At 51.7% G+C, this 21679-nt stretch overlaps 1 protein-coding gene across 2 annotated transcripts in view; it reads left to right on the top strand.

Annotated features, from left to right (window-relative positions):
• The window catches only part of Zbtb40 (zinc finger and BTB domain containing 40), a 68869-nt gene extending 53232 nt beyond the window's left edge, over positions 1–15637 (top strand). For both annotated transcript variants that reach the window (XM_031379118.1, XM_031379119.1), the window contains exons 13-19: positions 331–537; positions 3268–3432; positions 6162–6376; positions 7366–7528; positions 8178–8264; positions 10994–11220; positions 12084–15637. In XM_031379118.1, coding sequence (XP_031234978.1) covers positions 331–537; positions 3268–3432; positions 6162–6376; positions 7366–7528; positions 8178–8264; positions 10994–11220; positions 12084–12278 — 1259 coding nt within the window. In that variant the 3' untranslated portion in view covers positions 12279–15637. The remainder of the gene's footprint in view (positions 1–330; positions 538–3267; positions 3433–6161; positions 6377–7365; positions 7529–8177; positions 8265–10993; positions 11221–12083) is intronic.
• Positions 15638–21679: the final 6042 nt, after the last annotated feature.

The raw sequence follows: 21679 nt of genomic DNA, 5'->3' as shown, positions 1-21679 counted from the left end.
TTGCCCCAGATATCAAGTAAACCTAATGAAACTTAATAAGTGAGTTTCCTTTTCTCATTTGTGAGTGGAGAGTCCTTTAAGAGAGGAGTGATGGGGAAGATGGGCTGAAAATCTCTGTGCCAGATTCAACCAGGAGTGAGGCTAAGATGACTGGGAATTGGGAAGTGGCCCAATGGCACGTGAGTGTCATGGCAGGATGCTGAGGCTGGGGTAGCCTGGTCTCCTATGGCTGAAGCATGAGCCTGGCAAGTGTAGCTTGTTTGGGCATCCTCGTGCCAGGTTCCTCATGCTGACCGCAGTGTCTCTTCTGGGCCTGGTACCCCTGCCTAGGCATGCAGTACCACAAGCTGACGGAGCACTTCGACGAGAAACCTTTCTCCTGTGAGGAATGTGGGGCAAAGTTTGCAGCCAACTCTACCCTAAAGAACCACCTGCGCCTTCACACTGGGGACCGCCCGTTCATGTGCAAGCACTGCCTCATGACCTTCACACAGGCCTCGGCCCTGGCTTACCACACCAAGAAGAAGCACTCAGAAGGTGAGGGACACCCTTCCTTCTCCTGCAGAGTGCCACAGTGGGGGGCAGGCGACGGAGGCAGCCACAGTAGGTAGGGAAGTAAAGGCAAAAGTAACCATGTTCGCACAGGCTGTAGAAAGCTTTCCCTGAGGGCTCCTGGAGAGCTGGCTGGAGCAGTCTTAGGACCTTGTGGTCAGAGTTATGTACAGCCGGGAATTGCTAGTGCTTAGGGTGGGGTTGAAGCAGGAGAAAGACCTGCCAAAGTACTTCTGTGGGCGGGCTATGCCGAGTGCCAGCTGACTAGCCTGGAATCCTCCTGCCCCTGTAATTGCTGGTCTAAGCCAGGGGTGGGGGTGGGGCAGGCAGAGACAGGTGGATTGCTGTCAGTGCTTCACAGGGAAGCATCCCAGGATGGTAGAGAAGAACACAGTGCAGTGACACTGGACAAGAGCTCGGAGCTCCTGGGTGTGAGTCGCCATGCCTCTGCCACCTTATCTGCATGGTTTTGGTGCCCCACAACCTCTGTGTCAGCATTCCCTTTTACTTTAAAGCAAAAATTTGACATACCACACCCCTGCTCAACACCACAATGGCTTTCCATCAGCAGTAGGCAGTGTGAGTCCTGCCGCCTGCTCTCTTCACCCCTGTCCACTCACATTCTTCTGCATGCGTTGTGTCCTTGTCAGCTTTAGGCTCTTCCTCTGGGGCTTCTGAGCTGTTCCCTTTCTTGAGCTCCCCCCTTCAGACGTCTCTGCTTCTCTTCCCTGCCCCAGGCTCACCTTCTTGTGATGGCTCTTTGCCCTCACCTGTTTCTTTTACTTTTCTTTATGTGCATATCATGTGCTGGGTATCTACACTGTCGTTCACTCACCCCTGGTTAGTGCTCCAGTAGAGCACAGGCTCTGGGAAGATGGAGCTGCTAGTCTCTTAGGGAACTTGGCACAGCAACAGCTCATGGCAACAGAAGGCCCTCAAGAAACACTTGCTTGGCAGGAAGTGGTGGCATAAGCCTTTAACCTCAGCACTCGGAAAGCTGAGGCAGACAGATCCTGGTCTACCAAGTGAGTTCCAGGACAGCCAGGGCTACACAGAGAAACCCTGTCTCAAAAATCCTAAAGAAAAGAAAAGACAGACAGACTTACTGAGTGGGTACTCTGTGTGCTATTGTAGACAGAAGATTGGAAACACAGTTGTCCTGCCTTTGTGGCACTTACATTTCAGTGGCAAGATGGATAGCAAATGTGTGACAGAAATGGAGAGAAAGGCATTGCGTGGTGGAAACTAATGCTGGGTAGCCATGCGGAAGAACAGAGCTTGGTGTGCTGTTCACACCATGAGGGATGCCCTCAGAGGGATAAGCAATTCAGAGGGACATCTGGAAGAAGGGCCCCGCTCCATCTTATTGCAAGTGAGCTTTGGACCCCAGGCTACAGGCAGAATCATGAGGGACAGCGTGATGAGGCAGTGTTCAGTCAGGCCGTCAAAGGTGAAGGCCTGCAGGTTTTCATAGAAGCCAAGGAAAGAACTTTGGTTTTCTCTTCTATCCTCATGAATTACCAAAAATAATAAATTAAAATAATATATGTTGTTACCACCAGAGAGTTAGAACCTATTTTTAAAAGGGTCCTAAAGGCTATAGGTTTCATCAGGGATGGATTCATCAGAGTTTGGGACTCCAGGAGAGACTCGGTTCCTGACCTGTGCAGCTTCTAGGTACTGCCTTGACTCTGGGCCACATCACTCCAGCCTCTGCACCTACTGCAGGCTTCCTCCTTGGACTCTGTCCTCCCTCATAGCTGGGATTCTTTTAGGATATCTTCCCTGGATAGGCTAGCACAGTCTGTCATCACAAGGCGTTTGACTCAGCCACAGCAGTGACTTATAAAGTAAGGTGACTTATAAGGTGACTTATAAGAACCAGTAACAGGTTCTTGCTACAAGCCACCATAGAGTAGGTAACCAAGTGATGGTAGATTCACATTGTGTTTGCATGCATGTGTGTGTGTGTGCACAAAATCTTACTTCAGAGCCTGGTCAGTAAAAGGATGAGAATGAGGCTACCTGCTCCAGCTAGGGTGGGGCCTAGCATTGGGCTTGCTGATCTTGAGACTTCTTGCACAATGGCGCCTTCCTGGCCTGGAAGGAGCTGGGGGCCTGGTAGCAGATGCTGGCTTATCCCATGTTTTCTAATTTTGGTCACGCTCTCGAACACATGGGGTAAGTGTAGGAATCGAGGGCTGTGCACTGACTGCAGTGGGTCACTGCAAGGCCTTGTTCCCCCACCCTGAATCCCTGGCTCATCCTTGGAGTACTGGGAAGCCACACTAGAAATTTGGTTGTTATTTGCTTTGTTCTGTTGTGAGACGGGGTCTCCTGTAGCCTGGGCTGCTTTGCAAGGAGAACAAACTGTGCTTTGCAAGATCTAATCACATTTCTGGACAGAAGGACCTTTCCGTTGCTGGAAGTAGAGGGGGGGTGTCTTCCTTTGTGTGGAAGCCTGATAAACAGACAGGTTCTCTTGGAGACAGGAGCTTTGTTCCCATCCAGTTGTGCTCACCTGCAGTTTGAGCAGTTGAGGCTGTATTTGTGAGGTATGTGTGTTTGATGAGGTACCTCAGACTTACCCCACATTGCCTGAGGTAATGTCACCTGCCAGTGACATTTCTCTGGTGTGCGCTTTCGAGTTGGTTCTGTTTGCAGGAGTGCCCATGAGTCAAGCACGTGCTCTCACTCACTTATGTACATTTGCAGGGAAAATGTACGCATGCCAGTACTGTGATGCTGTGTTTGCCCAGTCGATCGAGCTGTCCCGGCATGTGAGGACCCACACTGGGGACAAGCCGTATGTCTGTAGGGACTGTGGAAAGGGCTTCCGGCAAGCCAACGGCCTCTCCATCCACCTGCACACCTTCCACAGTACGTACTGCAACCGCCGTGTCAGGCACCACGGGCCACACTTGGCACCAAGGAGGCCTATGCCAGTCATAGCAGAGTTATCACTGCGCCACAGCTGGGTCCCATTTGGGGCCCTCTCCTCCTAGTTCTGTAAAAATCACAGTCCTTTGGTCCCTTAACAAGAATCCCTTCTGAGCATATTACTGTGTTTCCTGCTTCTCTGCCCAGCCAGTCTCCTTGTCTCTTTAGCTCACCTTACAGTGTTTGGCTTGCAGAAGCAAATTATGTTGGAAGGGGAGAATGTCTCACTGTCATGCTCATGGGACAATGGAACAATTCCACCAAGCCCTCCTCCAGCTTCCATTTTTCTACCCCCCCCCCCCACATTTGTTCTGTTTTCATCCTTGCTGTTGCCAAAGAAACAAGCCTGGCCGCCCTGAGTTTAATGTTCATTGTACTGGGCAGTGCTGCCATGTTCACACCAAACTCCTGTCTGGAATTTCTCCTCCAAGTGCCGATTTGTTTCACTGAGTTATTTGGGGCTGGCCCAGATGCTTGCCTTTCTCACGGAGCCAATAGAGACACACACACACCATGAAGCACTATTGGGTGGCTGGCCCCTGCTGCTTTCTTCATCCTCCCTTGCTATAGCCTTACACTCTGGAAGTAGCATGATGGAGTCAACACAGCACAGCAGGTGGACTGAGAGCTCCTACTCTGCAGTCGTGTGAGTTTAGACTTGAATTTTGACCTTCCCACATACTTTTCCTTGAGACCTTAAATGAATGTCTTTGCCCCGCCGAGTTTCCTCTGCCCCCTTCAAACTGGAATAAATAGTAATAGTAATATCACCACCAGGGCTTGTTGGAAAAGTTGAAATTCTCTTAATCAGTATTCTATTGCTGTAAAAAGACACCATGGCCATAGCAACTCTTATAAAGGAAAACATTTGAGACTGGCTTACAGTTTCAAAGGTTTAGTCCATTATCATCACAAAGAGGAGCATGGCAGTGTGTGGGCAGACATGGTGTCAGAGAATAGGTGAGACTTCTACATTCAAATTCACGGGCAGAGAGACACTGAGCTTGGCTTGAGCATTTGAGCCTCCCAAAGCCCACCCCTCAGTGACATGCTTTCTCCAATAAGGCCACACCCCCAATCCCTGTTCAAGCATCCCCACTCCCTAATAACCAAGCATCCAAATATTTGAGCCTAGGGGGCCATTTGAGTCATACCACTGCAGAAATAGCATGGAGAAGAACTAAATTCCTTGCCTGACACAGAAATGTTCAGTAAATGCCAGGGTTGGTGTTCGTGGTGATGAGCACAGCCCTGTTGGTACCAAACGTCGCCCTCGGAGTGTCGGTTTCTTGCAAACCAGGTGCCTTGCTCCCATCCCGTTGCCTCCACTTTATTTCTCATGCCAGTTTCTAGCTGTGGGCACAGTGTTCCAGTGTATGCTCTCTGTAAACAAGTCTACAACTCTTGTCAGCCACCCAACAAAGACTTTACCAGAGCTCCTTTGTGTTCAACATGTGAGAGGACTCCTGGGTCATGTCCTCAAGGACTTAGCAAGACTGTCTAGAGCTCCTGTCACCGTGGACCTCCAGATGAGTGGCTCTGACCCCGTGTCAGTGTCTCTTGTCTTCTCAACCTCAGGAAATGACATTCTACTTTAGCCTTCTTTCTCAGCAGCAGGACTATCAGAGAAGAGAAAGCCCTACTCTTCAGATTCAGTCTCTCACACCCGAGACTGTACCATTCACTGGAGCCCAGCCTCCGGCCTCACTTTCACCTGACCATAGTTGCCAGTAGAAACTCTACCAAAGTGTCTTAAAAGACTGTGAACCTGGGATTTGCAGGGGAACTAGCCAGTGATTCTGGAGGCTGCTCCGGGCAGGATTCCTAAGGAAACAGTTACTATCCACATAGGGTTATACTTTGGACCCTTCTGAGGGGCAAATGACTTCAGTATTGTGATATTTTGCTGTAAGTTACTTTTAAGAAACAGACTGATGTTTTCTCTCACCTAAATGACAGAGATGTCCATCAATAGTAGCTCTTAGTTCTGAAGTCACACTGAGGACCTGGCATGTCCATGGGTGAATAGGTGAGAGAGACCTCTTCTCAGGGATCCCAGTGAGATCCTTGGACATGATGTTGGTTGCTCTCTAAACCTTGATTTCTTTTTTTCTAACTAAAGTAAGACTCACACCAGAGCCTCCTCCGCCAAACTGTGAGGAAGCCAACACACATACAGTTCCTGAGCATACCTGCCCAATATTCACCAGGAGTCTGTGCAAAGGTTTTACTGTTGGGTCTCAAGTGGGTACCCAGGAAATGTCCTCCTGCTGCCACTGGCAGGAGACATGGGGACACTCCAGAGGATATGTTTAGAAGGTCTGCAGAGAAATGGAAGGCCCAGACATGTCACTGCAGACAGGAGGAGCAATCATAGTGCCCCTGGTAAAGCAGAGCAGAGTTTGACATGAAAGATAGGGGATGAGGCGTGGAGGTGAGCAGTTTGATGCTGCGTAGATGTTGAGTGCAGAGGCTTGGAGGAGCCCTGCCTCCTTGGGTATAGAGAGTAGAGCCAGATTGTTGCCACATTGACTTGGAGGTCCTTGGACTCTGGCCCACAAGAAGTCTGAACAACCTTCCCTCTTGCTATGTAAGGTGGGGCGTGTCACTGACTGCTGCTATCTGTTGTCTCCCTCCACCCCGCCCCCCCATGCCCTGCCTGAACACAGACATAGAAGATCCTTATGATTGCAAGAAATGCAGGATGAGCTTCTCCACACTGCAGGATCACCGGAAGCACATCCACGAGGTGCACTCCAAGGAATACCACCCGTGCCCCACATGTGGGAAGATCTTCAGCGCCCCTTCCATGCTGGAGCGGCACATGGTGACCCACGTTGGAGGGAAGCCCTTTAGCTGTGGGATCTGCAACAAGGCCTATCAGGTGAGGCTGGCCATCAGGAGCACGGTCCTCATCCCTGCCTTACTCCCCATTGGCTTTTGTTGCCCACATGTTGTCCAAGCTTGTCTCCATCATGTGACAGATAATTTGACTCTGAGGAAGTATGGGCTTAGGGTGTACTTGGTGAATACACACTTAGCATCCATGAGGCCCTGGCAGCATCATTGTGGTGTGAGTGTTGATTTTCTCCTTCAGTGCTCACACTCTATGGACAGCTGACTCCAGGCGTGAAGAGCATAGGGGTGGGGGGGATTGAAAGCGCACCTCGGGTTGCTGTGCTCGGTATGGTCCTTGCTGTTTGCCTCTCAAGGAAGGGCAGGGGTTTTACTTTGGAGATCAGTGTGTAGTTAAAGTGAACCGACACAGAGGTCCAGAGGTCCAGTAAACCATATTTGTTAGAAACTGGTCATAGAGAACAACATTCCTTACTCATGATTGTAGGCTGAACAATCACTGGTTTAGAAACAGAGGGCCAGCTCTGTGCCAGCCCTGGTGCTGTGGTGGGCGTGAGACTGGGTTTGATCCCTAGGAAACCAAGGACTTGTACAGAGATGCTTCGGTGCTCTTCTGGAGCCAGGCCAGAGAGGGATGCAGCTTTGGGCTGTGCTCCAGCAGGTCACTTTCCACACCCTGGGGCTCAGCAGCACTGAGATCCGGCCTACTGAGCAGAACACACACATGCTCCAGTCAGGCCAGGCCTTGGTCCTAGTCTAGCCTTTTGCTACTTTAGCCCTGGGCAAGTCGCTTAACTGCCCTGTGTGGCAGTCTGCCTCACCAGGAATATCTTTACATCCCCTCCTAAGCTTGTGTGAGTGAAGGCTTATGGAAGGGTCTGCTGAGCTCTGCTTGTAGTGGCCCTCCACTCACTCCAGCCTCCAGCTCATCATGATTCTAGGTCCATGAGCTTGTCTCAGAACTGTTTCTTGTTACTGGAACTTTCTAGAAGCTAACATTTGCCAAATGCCTTACAGCAATTGTCTGGGTTGTGGTACCACAATCGGACGCACCACCCAGATGTGTTCGCTGCTCAGAACCATCGGTCACCCAAGTTCTCATCACTGCAGTGCAGCTCCTGTGACAAGACCTTTCCCAACACCATCGAACACAAGAAGCATATCAAAACAGAACACGCAGGTGATGCTGGGGTGCAGCTGAGGGGGAAGGGACTCACTGTCCTTGATCCAGGCACTGCGGTGATTGCCTCTGCTCTTCCCTAGCCCACCAGAGGAGGCCACACTTTCCCTTCAGGAGCAGCAGTTTAAGTGGCGGCAATTCTCAGGCCCCTTAGCACAGAGCAGTGTACGCTCCAGCTAGCCCTCAGGAGACCTAGCCAGCACCTGCAAAGGAAGGGTGTTGGTTTCATGGCAGATGGATCCAGGTGGGAATCCTAGCTCCAGCACTTAGCAGCCACATGACCTTGACAGGTGACACCTCTTGTCTGAGTCTGTTTTCTTCTCCTCAGAATGGAAGTTATTAATACCTCCCTTACAGGTACATTTGGGGATAATCGCAGCAGCTGTCAGTCACAGAGCATTTCCTATGTGCAGGGCCCCAGCTAAGCACTCTGTATATGTTGTCACCTGAGTCTCACACCCCCTTTTGCATCCACACAGTCTGGACCACAGCAGTGCTCTTTACCAGCAGGCTATACAGATCTCTCCAGGCGCAGGTTCCTAACTCTGTAGATGCTGTAGATGCTCTGTGGGATGAGGGTCTCACCCTCCCTGGCCCACCCCTCCAGCTGTGGCATAGCCGCCGCCCTCTTGTCCTCTCCCCCTCACAGATCTAAAGTTCCATGAGTGTAACCAGTGTAAGGAGCTCTTCCCCACACCAGCTCTGCTGCAGATCCACGTCAAGTGCCAGCATTCAGGTCAGTGGCTCTCAGCGTGCCCCTGAGCTCAGCAGTGGGCTGTGAGGCTTGGTTCCACCCTTCACAGATCTACAGCGTGGCCTGAGTCCCTTTACTGGCCTGTGCTCCATTTCATCTATCTGGAAGATGGCACATCAGTACCAGAATTACAGGAGGCCATGAAGACCTCAGGCCTGGCCCTGTAAACAGCTAAGCAGCCCTGTGTAAGAGCCAGGACCTCCATTGCTCCTTTCCTCAAATAGAATTGAACCTTTATTTATTTATTTATTTATTTATTTATTTATTTATTTATTTTTGCTTTTATTAGTTCTTTGTGAACGTCACATTATTCACCCCAATCCCACTTGTCTCCCTGGCCCCTAGTACCTGCCTTTCCTCCCTTGTAACCTCTCCCACAATAGAAAAAAAAAAAAAACATGTGGAAGCTGTAGTGTGTCACAGTGTGTCCCACAGCATACCCTGTTTGTTGCAGTGAGTCATTGTTCTAGTTTGAGGCCCCTGGCTTCTGCTTCACCATCAACACTGGATCCTTACTGGGACTCCTCTCAGATAGATATACTGTTGTTGCCCTGTGTCATGGAGATCCTGTAGTTTGGATCTATAGGTCCAGCCCCTTCATGCACTCTAGCAGTTCATTGATGGGGTAGATGTTGGGGTGGGCCAGCTCAAAAACCTTGATCTGGGCCTGAGAGGTGTCTGAGGCCGCCAGCTTTCCTGTACCCATACCATGGGAGGAGCTGTGGGATGGGGCCATGGGAGATGAGTGGCAGGGCCAGCTCTCCCAGCTCATTCACTCAGGGTAGGCGCATCTGCAACTCCCTCAACCAGGGCCAACTCTACTGTGCTTCCTGGCCGTTGTACAGGCCCAGTGTCTGAGTACTGCAATTAGCTAGGGACGTGGCCAGTTCTCCTGTCCTCATGACCCCAGGGCCAGCTCTCTCATAATGCCCAGGCAAAGGAGGGGACTAGTTCTGCACAGCCCTCAGACATCAACATGGCCCCGGGCAGCAGACCACACCAGGGACTTCTGCCTGGCTTTTGGTGGTAATAGACCCCTGCTGCTGCAGGGCCAGGGACCCAGACTCGGCCCCCAGTGGCAGCGCAGGCCAGGACCCCAACCCAGCTGCTCACACCAGGCTGTTCCTCACTGCCCTCAAGCCTCCAGTTCTGCCTCTCTTCACTGTGCCCAAGTCCTTCTCTTTCTCCTCCATTTCTCCATCACTTACTTGCTCTTCTTAGTGATGTCTGGGTCATTTTAGGAGTGCGATGCCCAGCCTGTACAGTAAAGCACTAGGCGGGGATCATCTTGGGCGTGGTCTGCCCATCCAGGGACCTGTGTCTTAGTTAGGGTTTTACTGCTCTGAACAGACACCATGACCAAGGCAACTCTTATAAGGACAACATTTAATTGGGTGGGGCTTACAAGTTCAGAGGGTCAGTCCATTATCATCATGGCGGGAACATGGCAGCATCCAGGCAGGCATGGTACAGGAGGAGCTGAGAGTTCTACATCTTCATCTGAAGGCTACTAGCAGAATATTGACTTCCAGGCAGCTAGGATGAGGGTCTTATGGCCCACTCCCACAGTGACACACCTACTCCAACAGGGCCGCACCTCCAAATCGTCCACTCCCTGAGCCGAGCATGTACAGACCATCATAGCATCTTAGGCTAGCTCCCTGTCCAGGTCTCCTGGTGCCAGACCGGTGCTTGTCTCCGGCTTTCTCCTTGCATAGACTCCATGGCTCCAGGCTAGACATTGTCTCTGGTTCCCTCCCCACCTGAGCCATGTGAAATGGAACCATTTTTAAAGAACCACAGGAAGGAGAAGTGCTGCCAGTGACACCGTGCTTTCTCGTCATGAGAGTCTGCAATATTTGTAGTTTTCTAAGCATTTAGATGATACTGATTTTTATCATATCACTTACTCATGTACAAAAAGGAAAACAGGAAATAAATTAAGGAAGCCTTGAGCTTCGCAGAGGAGCCTTTGATCCTTTTGTAGTGTTACCCTACTATCAGAGCATCGATACAGCACAAGCTGTAGGCTTCCCTCAAAGAACAGGAAGTCATTGGTTTGGTCTCCTGAACACCTTATGAAACTGGGCTGCTTTTGGTGCCCAGGCTTCAAATGTAGCAGTGCTTCATTTGCCTTTTCCCTCTTAGACTCATGATCCCCGGGAGGTGAAAGTGTACCCCATCCTGTCGAGAGATGTTCTCCTAAGCCATAGACTCTGACCTGCAAGCCTTGATGCACAGTAATTGATAATGGCTCCTGATTACAGTCTAGGCTGCAGCCGTCAGGTGCCGTTGATCCCATTCAGAAGTCTTAAGAAGTGCTTCTTAAAAAGCAAAAGTGCTTCTTGAGGCCAAGAACATGGCTCAGTGGTAGGCTGCTTGCCTAGCAAGTTCAGTTCCCAGCATGGAAAAAAGAGTTTCTTGGCCAGAAGAAATGTAGTCCCATTCACAGGCTATTGAGTGAACAGTGGGCATCAGCACAGGTAATTCAGACAAAATCCACTGCAAATGGCACTGTGGCAAGAGGGCCCCAGCCTGCTCTGTAGCTGCAGCTTCATAATGGGCAGTGGGGGGAGAGTGTGAGGTTCATGTCCCAGGAGCCCTGCCTCTGCCTCTGCTCCTTCATCCTCGCTGTGCCTGCCTCTGCCTCCCCTGTTCTGCTCTGGGCCATCATTCCTCTACAGCCAAATGATGTCTTCTGCCTCTCCCAGGGTCACAGCCATTCCGGTGCTTGTACTGTGCGGCCACCTTCCGATTCCCTGGAGCCCTGCAGCACCACGTCACCACCGAGCACTTCAAGCAGTCAGAAAGCACCTTCCCTTGTGAGCTCTGTGGTGAGCTCTTCACCTCCCAGGCCCAGCTTGATGGCCACTTGGAGTCTGAGCACCCAAAGGTGACAGGCACTGAGACCCAGGCAGCTGCCTCTCACATGGTGCAGGTGAGTCTGGGGCCATTGGCTGCACAGGATTTGAGCACAGGTTCTGGGGGCTTCGATAGGGCACTTGGTCCCAGCATTGCTCTGTGGGGCTCTCGAAGGCTCTTACACGATGCTCTCCTGACCGAGAAGACTGTGGACAACAGGGAACTCTAGTCGGTTGGTGGCCCCTAAGCCACCTGGAACAGAACCCGGAACAGGAATTTGCCAAAGTGGAACACCAGTTTCTCCTCCCAGCTCACATGTTCGCCACTTGAGAAGGGTGTGGGATGTGGAGGGCTGTCAAGATGCCCCAGGGAAGGGTGGCTGTGCTTCCTTTTGCCAACAGGAAAAAGTGCTGGTTTTCAACAGGGTGTGCGGGTTTTCAGGGGCAGCTGTGGCCCAGTGTGTGGAGGAGACAGAAGCCTCCCTCCATCTTACCCACTAGCCACTGAGCCTTGTTGAGTGAAGTGAGTGAGAGAAGCCACAGTTGAGCCTCATTCGCACCAAGGTTTTGAGCCTCCGAGGGCCCAGGCTCGTGGTAGACTGCTCCTGTTCCCTTGGTCCTCTTGCAGGGCACTTCTGCATCCTTGAGACACTGAACAGCCACTGTTCACTGGAGTGTAATCATAGAGTCCATGCACCCTGAGGTGGCATACCGAGCAAAATTATAGCAATTTAGTGCACAGAGTTATTTAAATTGTCTGCCTGCCTCTCTTTTGCATCATTGGTGTATGAAACTTCCCTCTTCCCATTAGGTGTAAGTAATTGCTCTCCTTGGGTGAAAACATAAATATCATCATTACGGCTTGAGACGGGAGCCATGTAAATTCTGGGTAGCTCCCTGTGGACACTGCCCAGAGCAGCCTTCCTGTCTTTTCCTTCAGGTGATTCAGGCTCCAGAGCCAGCAGCCCCGGCCGAGCAGGTGATCACGTTGGAGGAGACGCAGCTTGCTGGCTCACAGGTGTTTGTGACCCTGCCAGGTCCACAGACCTCTCAGAACAGCTCCGAGCTTGTGGCAGTGACAGTGGAGGATTTGCTGGATGGTACTGTCACATTGGTCTGTAGTGAAGCCAAGTGAGTGGCTACTCCTTCAGTAGAGGGGCCTGTGCTGTGCCAGCATGGATGTTCGCGGCCTGCCTCTGCTCTAGCTGCTTGGCTGGGCTCTACCTGGTGCTCTCACTTGAAAAACAGAGGCGTCGTCATTTTCTTAAGATCCACAGTGTCTGAGCTGTCCATGCTGACACCAGTGTTGCCAACCTGTGTGGCAGAGCCTCAGTCCTCCAGGTTTCAGCCCAGGCCTGGATCCCATCCACCCCAGGAAAGTCTGGTTTCTAGAATCAGAGTCTGAGGAGAGCTGGTGGGCAGGATGACCAAGGACACACAGCATGCTGGCTGCCATCAGGAGTAGGGGAGTTACCTGAGTCTGAGCCAATAGAGGGCCACAGACACCGCCAGTGCCTATACCAGTGAAGTACCCACACAGCCTCCAGGGACCCCAGCATGGCAGCCTGTCCTCCCCGCCCCTGTTCAGCCTCTCCTTGGAGGCTGTAAGACAGGTGGCCATGTTAACAGTGCAGGCCCACATTGGCATCCCTGATCCTCTCTGCTCTGTCTTTCCCAAAACACAGCTTTGAAGCATTGCCACTGGGGGCAGCTTCATGTGAGGCCATCCAGCTGCCTCTGCCTTGCTGGGTGTTCATTGCGTTCCTTTCAGAACCTCTCTGTGATCCTCAGGCCTTCCACACCTTCTACTAATCAAGGCTGAAACATCCCAGCCTGGAGACCTCTTGCTGACTTCCTCCGTACCATGTGATAGCCTAATGAAGCAGCTCCTGGGGGCAGGCCTGTGCCTGCATGTGACAGATTAGAGGCATCTGAGGTGGCCTCTGCTTCTCCTGTTACTGGCCCACATGCCTAGTGCACGGCCTGCTCCCTGGGATTCCCCTGGCTGCATCCCCCTTACTGTAGCACCATGCTCCTTTCAAGTCTGAGTGTCACAGAGCCTTTTATCTTCAGTTCCTGCCATACAGTCTGGTAATTGATGGCTTGTGGAATGCGGTTGGAAGTGCAATTAGATGGATGTTGGTTCCTGCTGCTCAGAGAGAAAGACTTCTAGCTTGCTTTTCTAGAAGCCCAAAGGAGGAGTGGGTTATCACAGTATTTGCTCATCAGGCCAGGCTTCCTGTCACCTGGTGTGGCTGACTCCCTATAGAGGGAATGCCCTGATTTGATACTCACCTTTAAGCCACCTGCTCTCAGAGATAAGCCCCATACCTTCCTGCCAAGTGCAGTTCATGTGAGCATGTGCAGAGATGAGGGTCAAGTCTGGTCATGGTGGAGGTGCATTGCCACCATACCTCAGCCGCCTCACAGGAGGACAGGAGGTAACAGCTTAACCCGCAGCAGTGTTCAAGGCCTGCTGCCCTTTGGCCTCAGTTTGGCACTGGCAGCACTGGTGAGTTTCTAAGCTGGATTCCAGCTCCGGCCAGCCTCTCCCAGTCTGCCCCACCCTCCTCATTGCCTATGCAAATCCTTTGAACTCACCAGCTGGGGACCCTCCCTTTCCCTTTCTAAAAGCAAGTCAGTCTCAGAAACCAAACACTGACCAGAAGATGGTGCTCAAGCATCAAGACTTCACCTCCCTGCTTTCTCCACTGAGGTCTTAGCCTGCTGGCTTTCAGACCCGTGCCAGCCGACCAGGGGAGCTCTTGATCTGTAAGTGGTGTGATGGCTCCTCAGTCCATCTGCATGAAAGAAGACTAAGACAGAGGAGAGGCATGTGTGTGCAGGCTTCTGTCAGGAACAGCACCTCTCAAGCTGTGAGGACTTAGGGACTGTAGTGAGTGTCACCAAGAGTCTTTTCCTGGCAAAAGGCCAACCTCACAGAGGTCCTGAGAGAAAATCAGTCTCTAAATACAAAGAGCTGTAAGTTAGAAACCTGAGTGTCAGGCCCTTTCTGGCCTGAGAAACAGTCTCTGTTTTCCTGGAACCTGGGTGGTGTGCTCCCTTCAGTCACCAGACCGTAGCTGGCTGCAGAGAACATTAGGGCAGGTCAGCTTGCTGCCCACCCTTGGATGCACAGCTCTGGAATACACACAGCTGAAGGCACAGGAGTGCTAGATCTGGAGTACAGAGAATTCCTGTCCTCAGTGAGTTCTGTGATGGTGACTAGCGACCTCTGCCCCAGCTGCCTGACTTTTTACAGTGGCTCTGAAGAAGGTGAAAATCTCCACCTGCTGCCCCAGAGACCTGCCACATGGGTCTCCCGTAGCCCACATTGCTTTGCAATGGAACTGTGGCTCCATTTGCTTCCTCCTCAGGAATACTGTCTGCCTAGCCTAGCCCTTGGGCAGAAGCTAGAGGAGTCTCCAGGTTCCTTGGAATTTGTGTTTTTCAACAGTGGGGCCCCAGTCCTCCCTAAGGCTCCTGATCCAGCTACCACAGAGGGGAAGGCAGATGCCAGGCTGGAGTAAAGTTGGCCCATCACTGGTATATGGACTATGAGCAGGTGAGACTTGCTGTCCTCATGCATGAGCACAGCCTAGGCCAGTGTGGCAGATAAAGGTCTTTTTCAGTTGTTTTACCTGGCTGGGCTCTCCCATCTTCTAAGCTGTGTGTCCGAAAAGCTTTGAGATCCATCAGTACCCAATCCTGCTGTGGTGTAAGTTCTGGGCCTGTGTTGTACTGGCCATTCTAAGGAAGCCTCCAGCCCGTACTGACCACAGAAAATACCTCAGCCTTGTCCCTAGGGCCTGAGCACTGATGGTTAAGGACTGAGAAGAGGGACAGACAGACGCCAGATGAGGGGGAAAAATCTCTGTAGTCCTGAGGATGGAAGGGTGTGCCTTTAAACTTCTGTGCCTGAGAACCTCTACTGACAAAGCATGGAGGCCCTGACAGCTCCACTTAGAGTGGGCAAGTGCTTGTTGGGACAGGAGTGCTGCTTCTGGAACTAGAAAGTTGGCTGGTGGTAGAGATGACATTGGTTTGCTCTAGTCAGCTCTCCCACCCCAGCTTTGTTCTTCTGGGTCCTGTATGTCCCAGCAGACACTTGGAAGAAAGACACTTGGGGAGTAAGAGACTTAGGACCGAGGGAGTCAGAGGCAGGTTTATAGTTTTGCTGCTTTGCAAACCTTAGGGCACTGAGGACTTACACTAAAACTCGGAAACTCAAACTTAATCCAGTCTAACTGGGCCTATAAGGAAGAGGAGAGTGGTGAGTTCTTTGGGGACTGTGTTGTTGAAGAAATCATTCCTTGAGCAATTTTTACATTGCCTCCAAATTGTGAAGCTGGCTGCGGTTTCCCAGAGCAAGGCTGCTGGTGCTCGTTTCCACCCATGGACGAGACAGCTGGCCCCATGAGCAGTGTAAGCTGATTGCAAACTGGACCTACTCGACATGCACTGTGGAGAGAAATAAAGTCTGTACTTTGGAAGCAATTGCAGTTTGTGTGTTTCAGGAGACTGGTGGTGTTGAACCTTCCAAAGGAGCAGCGTGGGTCACGCTTCACTCTGTCCACCTGAGTTGTCCTTCGGTGTCCTACCTGGGACCCTGAGGACACCTGTTCAACTCCTTCCTGGGCTTCCAGCAGTAAGAAGGGAGAGGGTGGCTACTCTTAGGGCTGGGGAACAAGTTAAAGTCCACATTTACTCAGTACACAGTGCAGGAGGTTTACATGCAGGCCAGCCTCCTGTGTTCTCTGATAGAAAGAGCAGTCCCCCTCCCCTCATCTCCCTCTCAACACCCCTGCAACACTCACAGCTTTTTCATTTATGTACTGAACGTCAGTGGCCCCTAAGCACCAAGTGTGCAGCAGAAAGAGTCAAAGAGGTCACATTGCTGGCCACCAACGAGGAAGAAGAGATGCTAGGAGGACCAGAGTTCAGGGGAGGCCTGTTGCAGTTGGGAGCCAAACCCCAAGGCTGGGAAGGTAGGACCTGGGGAGGCTCTGCACTCCCTCCTGGAACAGTATTGGGTACAAACGTGGATGTATCCAGAACTTACTGTCCTTCACCCTTCTGTCCATGAGAGGTCTCCCGGAAGCTGGAGTTCTCCAGGTCTCATCTGGGGCTTGAGTGTTTGCGCTTGTGAGATCTAACTGAAGCATGTCCTTGGACCCTGGTGGAAGGGGAATAGAGAGAGGGCTGGCCTGGGATGGTTTGAGTAGAGGTAGAAATCGGGCTGAGGGATCCCTGGTGAGCCAGCAGTCTTCTGTATGGTTGAGGGCCGTTGGCTGAGAGGCAGAGCAACACAGACAGAAGGGAAGGAAGCAGGGGTTGCTCTTCCATCCCCTACTGAGAAAGTCCTAAGAGTGATGTGAAAAGTTATTAACATTTTTAAGTACCTGACAGTGCAGAGGCTTCCTAAATGGTTGCTGTTAATGTTTACGATAGGTTCAAGGGGCCCAGGAGATGAGCCAGAGCCGAAATGGATTAGAGAGGAGCAAGGCTGAGAACAAAGCCTCGAAGCTGCCCTGCAATGAGCCCACAGCCTCCCTAGGACAAACGGGCTCCTGGAGTCCTCAGCAAGTCACCCCAAGGAAAGGCATGAGACCAAGTCTAGTAGTGAGCATGACTACGCTCCTCCATCCGCGGGCTCGAGTTCACTGTCTCTCTGCGAGCCTAAGATCGTGGATGTGTTTAGGTAGAAAAAGGAACAGCAGCCTAGTGTGAGGACACAAACCTTATAATCCCAGCCTTCCTGAGCAAGAAATGGGTAGGTTGTAAGTTCGGAGCCAGCCTGGGCCACAGAGCAAGTTGGCTGTCAGCCTTGGCTACTTGGCAAGACCCCCCATTGTACACACAAGGAAATGGGAGAAAGTAAGTACTCCACTGTGGCTTGGATTTCTCTGAAAAGAGGCATCTGGGATGTGTGTGAAGCCCAAGCTTCCCTTCTCTCTGCATCTGTGCTCCACGCTCCCTGTGAAGTGTTATCAGAGCAGAGATCCCACATCAGCTATGTCTCCTCTACAGGACTGGTCATGCACAGTGTACTCACTGGGTGCTTAGGTGGTTCTTGCTGCTGGAGATGGATCCCAGCCCAGGCACACTGCATTGAGCAGGAATAGGGCTTGTGCCTCTTCAGGAGCTGTTCCCCACAGGTGGCCGCATAGACTATAATCCCATCCATTCTTCCCTGCACGTCTGCAGCTTGACAGGACAGAGAGTGGCACTGGCCTAGGGCGAGTGCTGCTGGAATCCTACAGAGGTGGGGCTTGCCCAGCTTTCCTCTCCAGCTGCTACACAATGGGAACCCCTGGCAGCAGAAATTAGATTCTGCTGCAGTTCTTATGCAGTTCCATCCCCATTGGATTCGGAGCCTTGAAGAAGAGGCCAAACCTGACAAACGGCCATTCCTCTAGAAAAGTGGAGAATACCCAGGCTAGGAACAAAGGGAGCCCAGCACTCTGGTTACCGTCTTTGCCTGACTCTGCTTCACATCTCTGGCAGGGTTGCTCCCTTAGATACCTATGGGAGAATCTGTGGGAACATCCTTTCTTTGCCCTCTGAGATGAGATTAGCAGAAGGCTGAGCAAGCTAGCCTGAGCTCCCCAGCTGCTCTGATCAAACACCATGCCTGCCGCTCTTCTCGCACCAGGTTCCCCAGTGCAGGCCAGGGACAGCTGATCAAACATATCCAGACAAGGTCAGTCCAGGGACCCGCGGGCCTTTCCAGGAGAGATTTCACAGTCTTGGCATCAGGAGGGTCTGATAATGGATGGGGTGAAAGAGGCCCAAGAGACTGGCAGGGGGCCCAGCAGCTTTTCACCTTGTGCAAGATGGAAGTGCCTGATGCAGGTAGGGACTAGCATTGGGGCTGCTTCAGAGCCCAGGGACTGCAGCCGAGGAACAAGGTAGCAAGGTGGCTGAGTACATGTTCCTGTGGCATGTAGAGGAGAAAGCTATCAAGTGATACGCAAGTGAGCTTGGGAGCATGAGGTTATTAGATTGTCACAGGGTAACTTCAGGCCCCTCTTGGGCAAAGATGGCTCAAGTACACACATGCAAGCATCTAGGCAGTTAGCCTGGCCCACCAGGTGTCTGACTGCACAGAGCTGTTAGACTAGGAATCCTGGGAACGACTGATCCTACACCACATGCATCAGACACTTGGGGATGGCTTCCGTGCCTGGGGAACTTAGACACACGTTCAAGAATACTGTGCCAGTCTAGACTAAAGCTGAGAACTACAGATGTGGCACAATTTTCATTTGTATTGTCTTGGGGAAGTGCTTTTTTTTTTCTTAGAAATATTCTTATAGTTGTTTGGAGAGTGTTTGTCGTGCAAGCGTGAATTTGTGAGTTCAAATCCCCAGACTCGAGAAATCCCAGTGCCAGGGAGGTGGAAACAGCATCCTGCGCTTGATGGCCACGTAGCCAGTGAGCTCCAGGTTCAGTGGGTACCACTGTCTTTAAAAAAAAAAGGCGGAGAAGTGATTAAGACACCAACATTGACCCTTGACCTTCACATGTGCACAAACGTGCATGCATGCATACACACACACACCACACACAAGCACAAATTCTCAGCATTAGTAATTGGCGTTAAGTGCTTCCCACACAGTGGATGCTGACTGGACGGACCCTTTAAGATCCTTAGTCCTTAAAATCACAGTACACGCTGTGGTGTAGATGCTTATGCTCCTGGGTGACTGATGGGGAAGTCAGGGCAATCCCAGTAGCACTGAGCTCAGCTGGAGCTTGAATCCAGCTGTCTGACCTGGAGATCGTTCATCACCCTGCTCATCACCCTGCTGCGTTGCTTGCTTTCTGCCTGGTCATCCAGGTAAGTGGCAGGTCCCTGCCTCCACTCCCGTCACATCCCAGGTAAGGTCAGAGCACTCCCTGCCAACGGGCTCTCCTTTCCCTCCTTGACCTTGCAATTGAGACTGAAGCTCTGTATTCACCTGAACAGTGGTGTCTTGCTGTGGGACTACTGGCCAGTGACCTGTCCTTGTTTTAGATCCCTGGACCCCTTGTAGCGTCACCAGACACCTACCAGCTCAGTCAGGGTTTCTCTCCTAGAATTCAGCAAGCCACAGAGCCTGCTAGAACTCCATATGGGTATCTGAGCCCAGCATAGTATGTGACACACTGTGGGGCTTCCTTGACCCAAAAATGTAGGGGGAAGGTTCATGGTTTCTCTGGCTTCTCATCTCTGCTGGGGCTCCTAAAGCAAAATGTTTCCCATGGCAACATGCATCCTACCAGAGTGTCAGATCTAAAGAAGGTACTGGGAAGCCTTGGAGCAGAGCCCAGCTTTTGAGTTGCTCAGCTGTGGGTTCAAGTCCCTGTCTTGCTCTTGGTTAGCTGTCAGTTTGAATGTGCTGTCCTATCCTGATGGTCTTGTCTGTAAGATGAGGTAATGGACACTCTCATAGTAACAGACAGACAATCATGTAAAAGGCTCTGGTATAGTTGCTGGTGGCCATCAGTGCTCAGTGACCATAATAACCACTCACATAATGAGTTGGGCACAGAAACTCCACGGGATGCTTCTAACCCTCAGGTAAGGTCTGTGGAGAAGGAGAAAAAAAAATGGTACCAGAGAGCAAGGCTTGGTCTTGTCTGGGACCAGGCACATTGCTGGTGCTCTGGAAACTTCTAAAGTGTGTATTTGGGGATAGCAGAGGCCAGTGGGCAGCCCTGGGCCAGCGCTCCCCCAGCCTCTACCTCTTACATGGGCAGAGTGAGTCATCTGACTTATACATTATCCCTGTTTCTGTCCCAACCAGAAGACTCAAGGCTTTATGGTGGGTGGAGCTTGGTGAGAGAGGCGGGCAAAGGCTCAGCCCAACAAGGGCACCCTCAATTGTGGACGAGTGGGACAAATGTCTCCAATGTCTCACGGGGGCCTCACTGCCCAGTAGCACTCTGCCATTTCAGCCAGTTCACAAGAGTGTGAGCTTTTGATCTTTAACAGTATGGAAATTCGAAATTCTGCCACCTTTCCCTCTGCAGTAAAGAGATGCCGAGAGTGACCTCATTCTCAACCTTCCTCAGCTGCCACTCTCCTCCCCGCATCCCACCCCACCCCACCCCCCACCACCTCCCCATCATGTTGCCCCTGCTGTCTGTCCTGCTCCCCTATATTTCAGGGCACGACTGGTCGCTGACTTGCTGATTCTGGCGTCAGTGCTCCTGGGGTTGGAAGGACATGAAGTTGTTTTGCTGGTTCAGAAGTTGAAGTTTCAGGAAAGCAGATCGCTGTGTTACATGAGAAGACAGTAGTAGGCCTGCAGTCGGGACAGCTGGCATTAAGTCTGCTTCCCAAGGAAAAGCATGCATAGCAACTGGATATAGTGACAGGGACACCATTTGGTCACTTCCACTGTGAATATCCCCAGTGCAGGCATCACATCTGTGTTCAGGTCCCTGGATCAGCAGTGCCCCATGGGAATCCATGACAATGGGAACAGTCTACCGTGTCATTCAATATGGAAATCATCAGGCCCACGTGGTTGATGGTACTTGAAGTCTGGTACCACCGAGGGACCTGATTTTAACTCCTAGGTGCAGCTAGTGACTGTCACTGGACAGCATAGAACTAGACAGGGGCTTAAGATGACAAGTGGCTGAGCCCACCTTCTGGCCCAGCTCTGCCATCTAGTCCCCAAACCTGTGACAGTCCTACTGGGTGCCCAGGCCAGGAAAGAAAAGTACCTGATGTGGGTGGTACCGGCTAAATGGGTGACATCAGTTCAGCCATGATCTTCAGAAGATGCTGTCAGCAGCAAGGCTGTCCCCTGCCCTGGAGGAAGCACACACCATTTCTGCCTTCACAGTCTCTTCATCCAGAGGAACCAAATGGACACTCAGAATGCTGAAAAGGAGCTTGTTCAAGGTCACTCCGCTTTCAGGGTCATGCTGGTGTAAACACAGAATCCCATATTCTCCACCCTATTTAACCCCAGTGGTGGACCAGGGCTGAAGAGAAATGAGAAGGGGCCAGGGAGGCAGGCTCTCCCTCCCACATCCTTAAGAAGGCTCCATCACACAGGATCTGCACACAAGCTGTGCACTGCCACATATGTGATGTGCCCCATCTGTGCCAACATCTCCGTATCTACTAATACCACTTGCAGTGTGAAGAAGGAGTGAGACCTTGTGCCCTTGGCCAGTGTGTAGCGAAGGTCTTTCTAAGTTACTTTGTGTTGTGTGTGCAGTGCCCAATGGCCCCATGGCCCATCTATTGGAGACGAAGGAAATACTCTGTCCTTAGGTAGATGTGGAGGGATTGTGTCCCAATATGCCTGCCAGATGGGGGCTGAGAGCAGCTCCATCCATGTCACCCCTCAGCAGGTGTGGCCTTGTGACCCTTTAGCTGGCACACAGGGGAGAAGTGAGATGATGAGTCCTGCCCAGCAGAACAGGGTGTGAGCACAGTGGGGCTGCCAGCCTGCTGGATGGAGAAGCCATGCTTCCTGGTGGGAGACTCTTGCTAGGAGATCTCCGTTGACCTGCAGCTGAAATCTCAGT

Source organism: Mastomys coucha, unplaced genomic scaffold (genome assembly GCF_008632895.1).
Source record: "Mastomys coucha isolate ucsf_1 unplaced genomic scaffold, UCSF_Mcou_1 pScaffold18, whole genome shotgun sequence".
Classification (NCBI taxonomy): Eukaryota; Metazoa; Chordata; class Mammalia; order Rodentia; family Muridae; genus Mastomys; species Mastomys coucha.
Note: the sequence above shows the minus strand (reverse complement) of the source record. Positions and strands in the feature narration are given on the sequence as shown.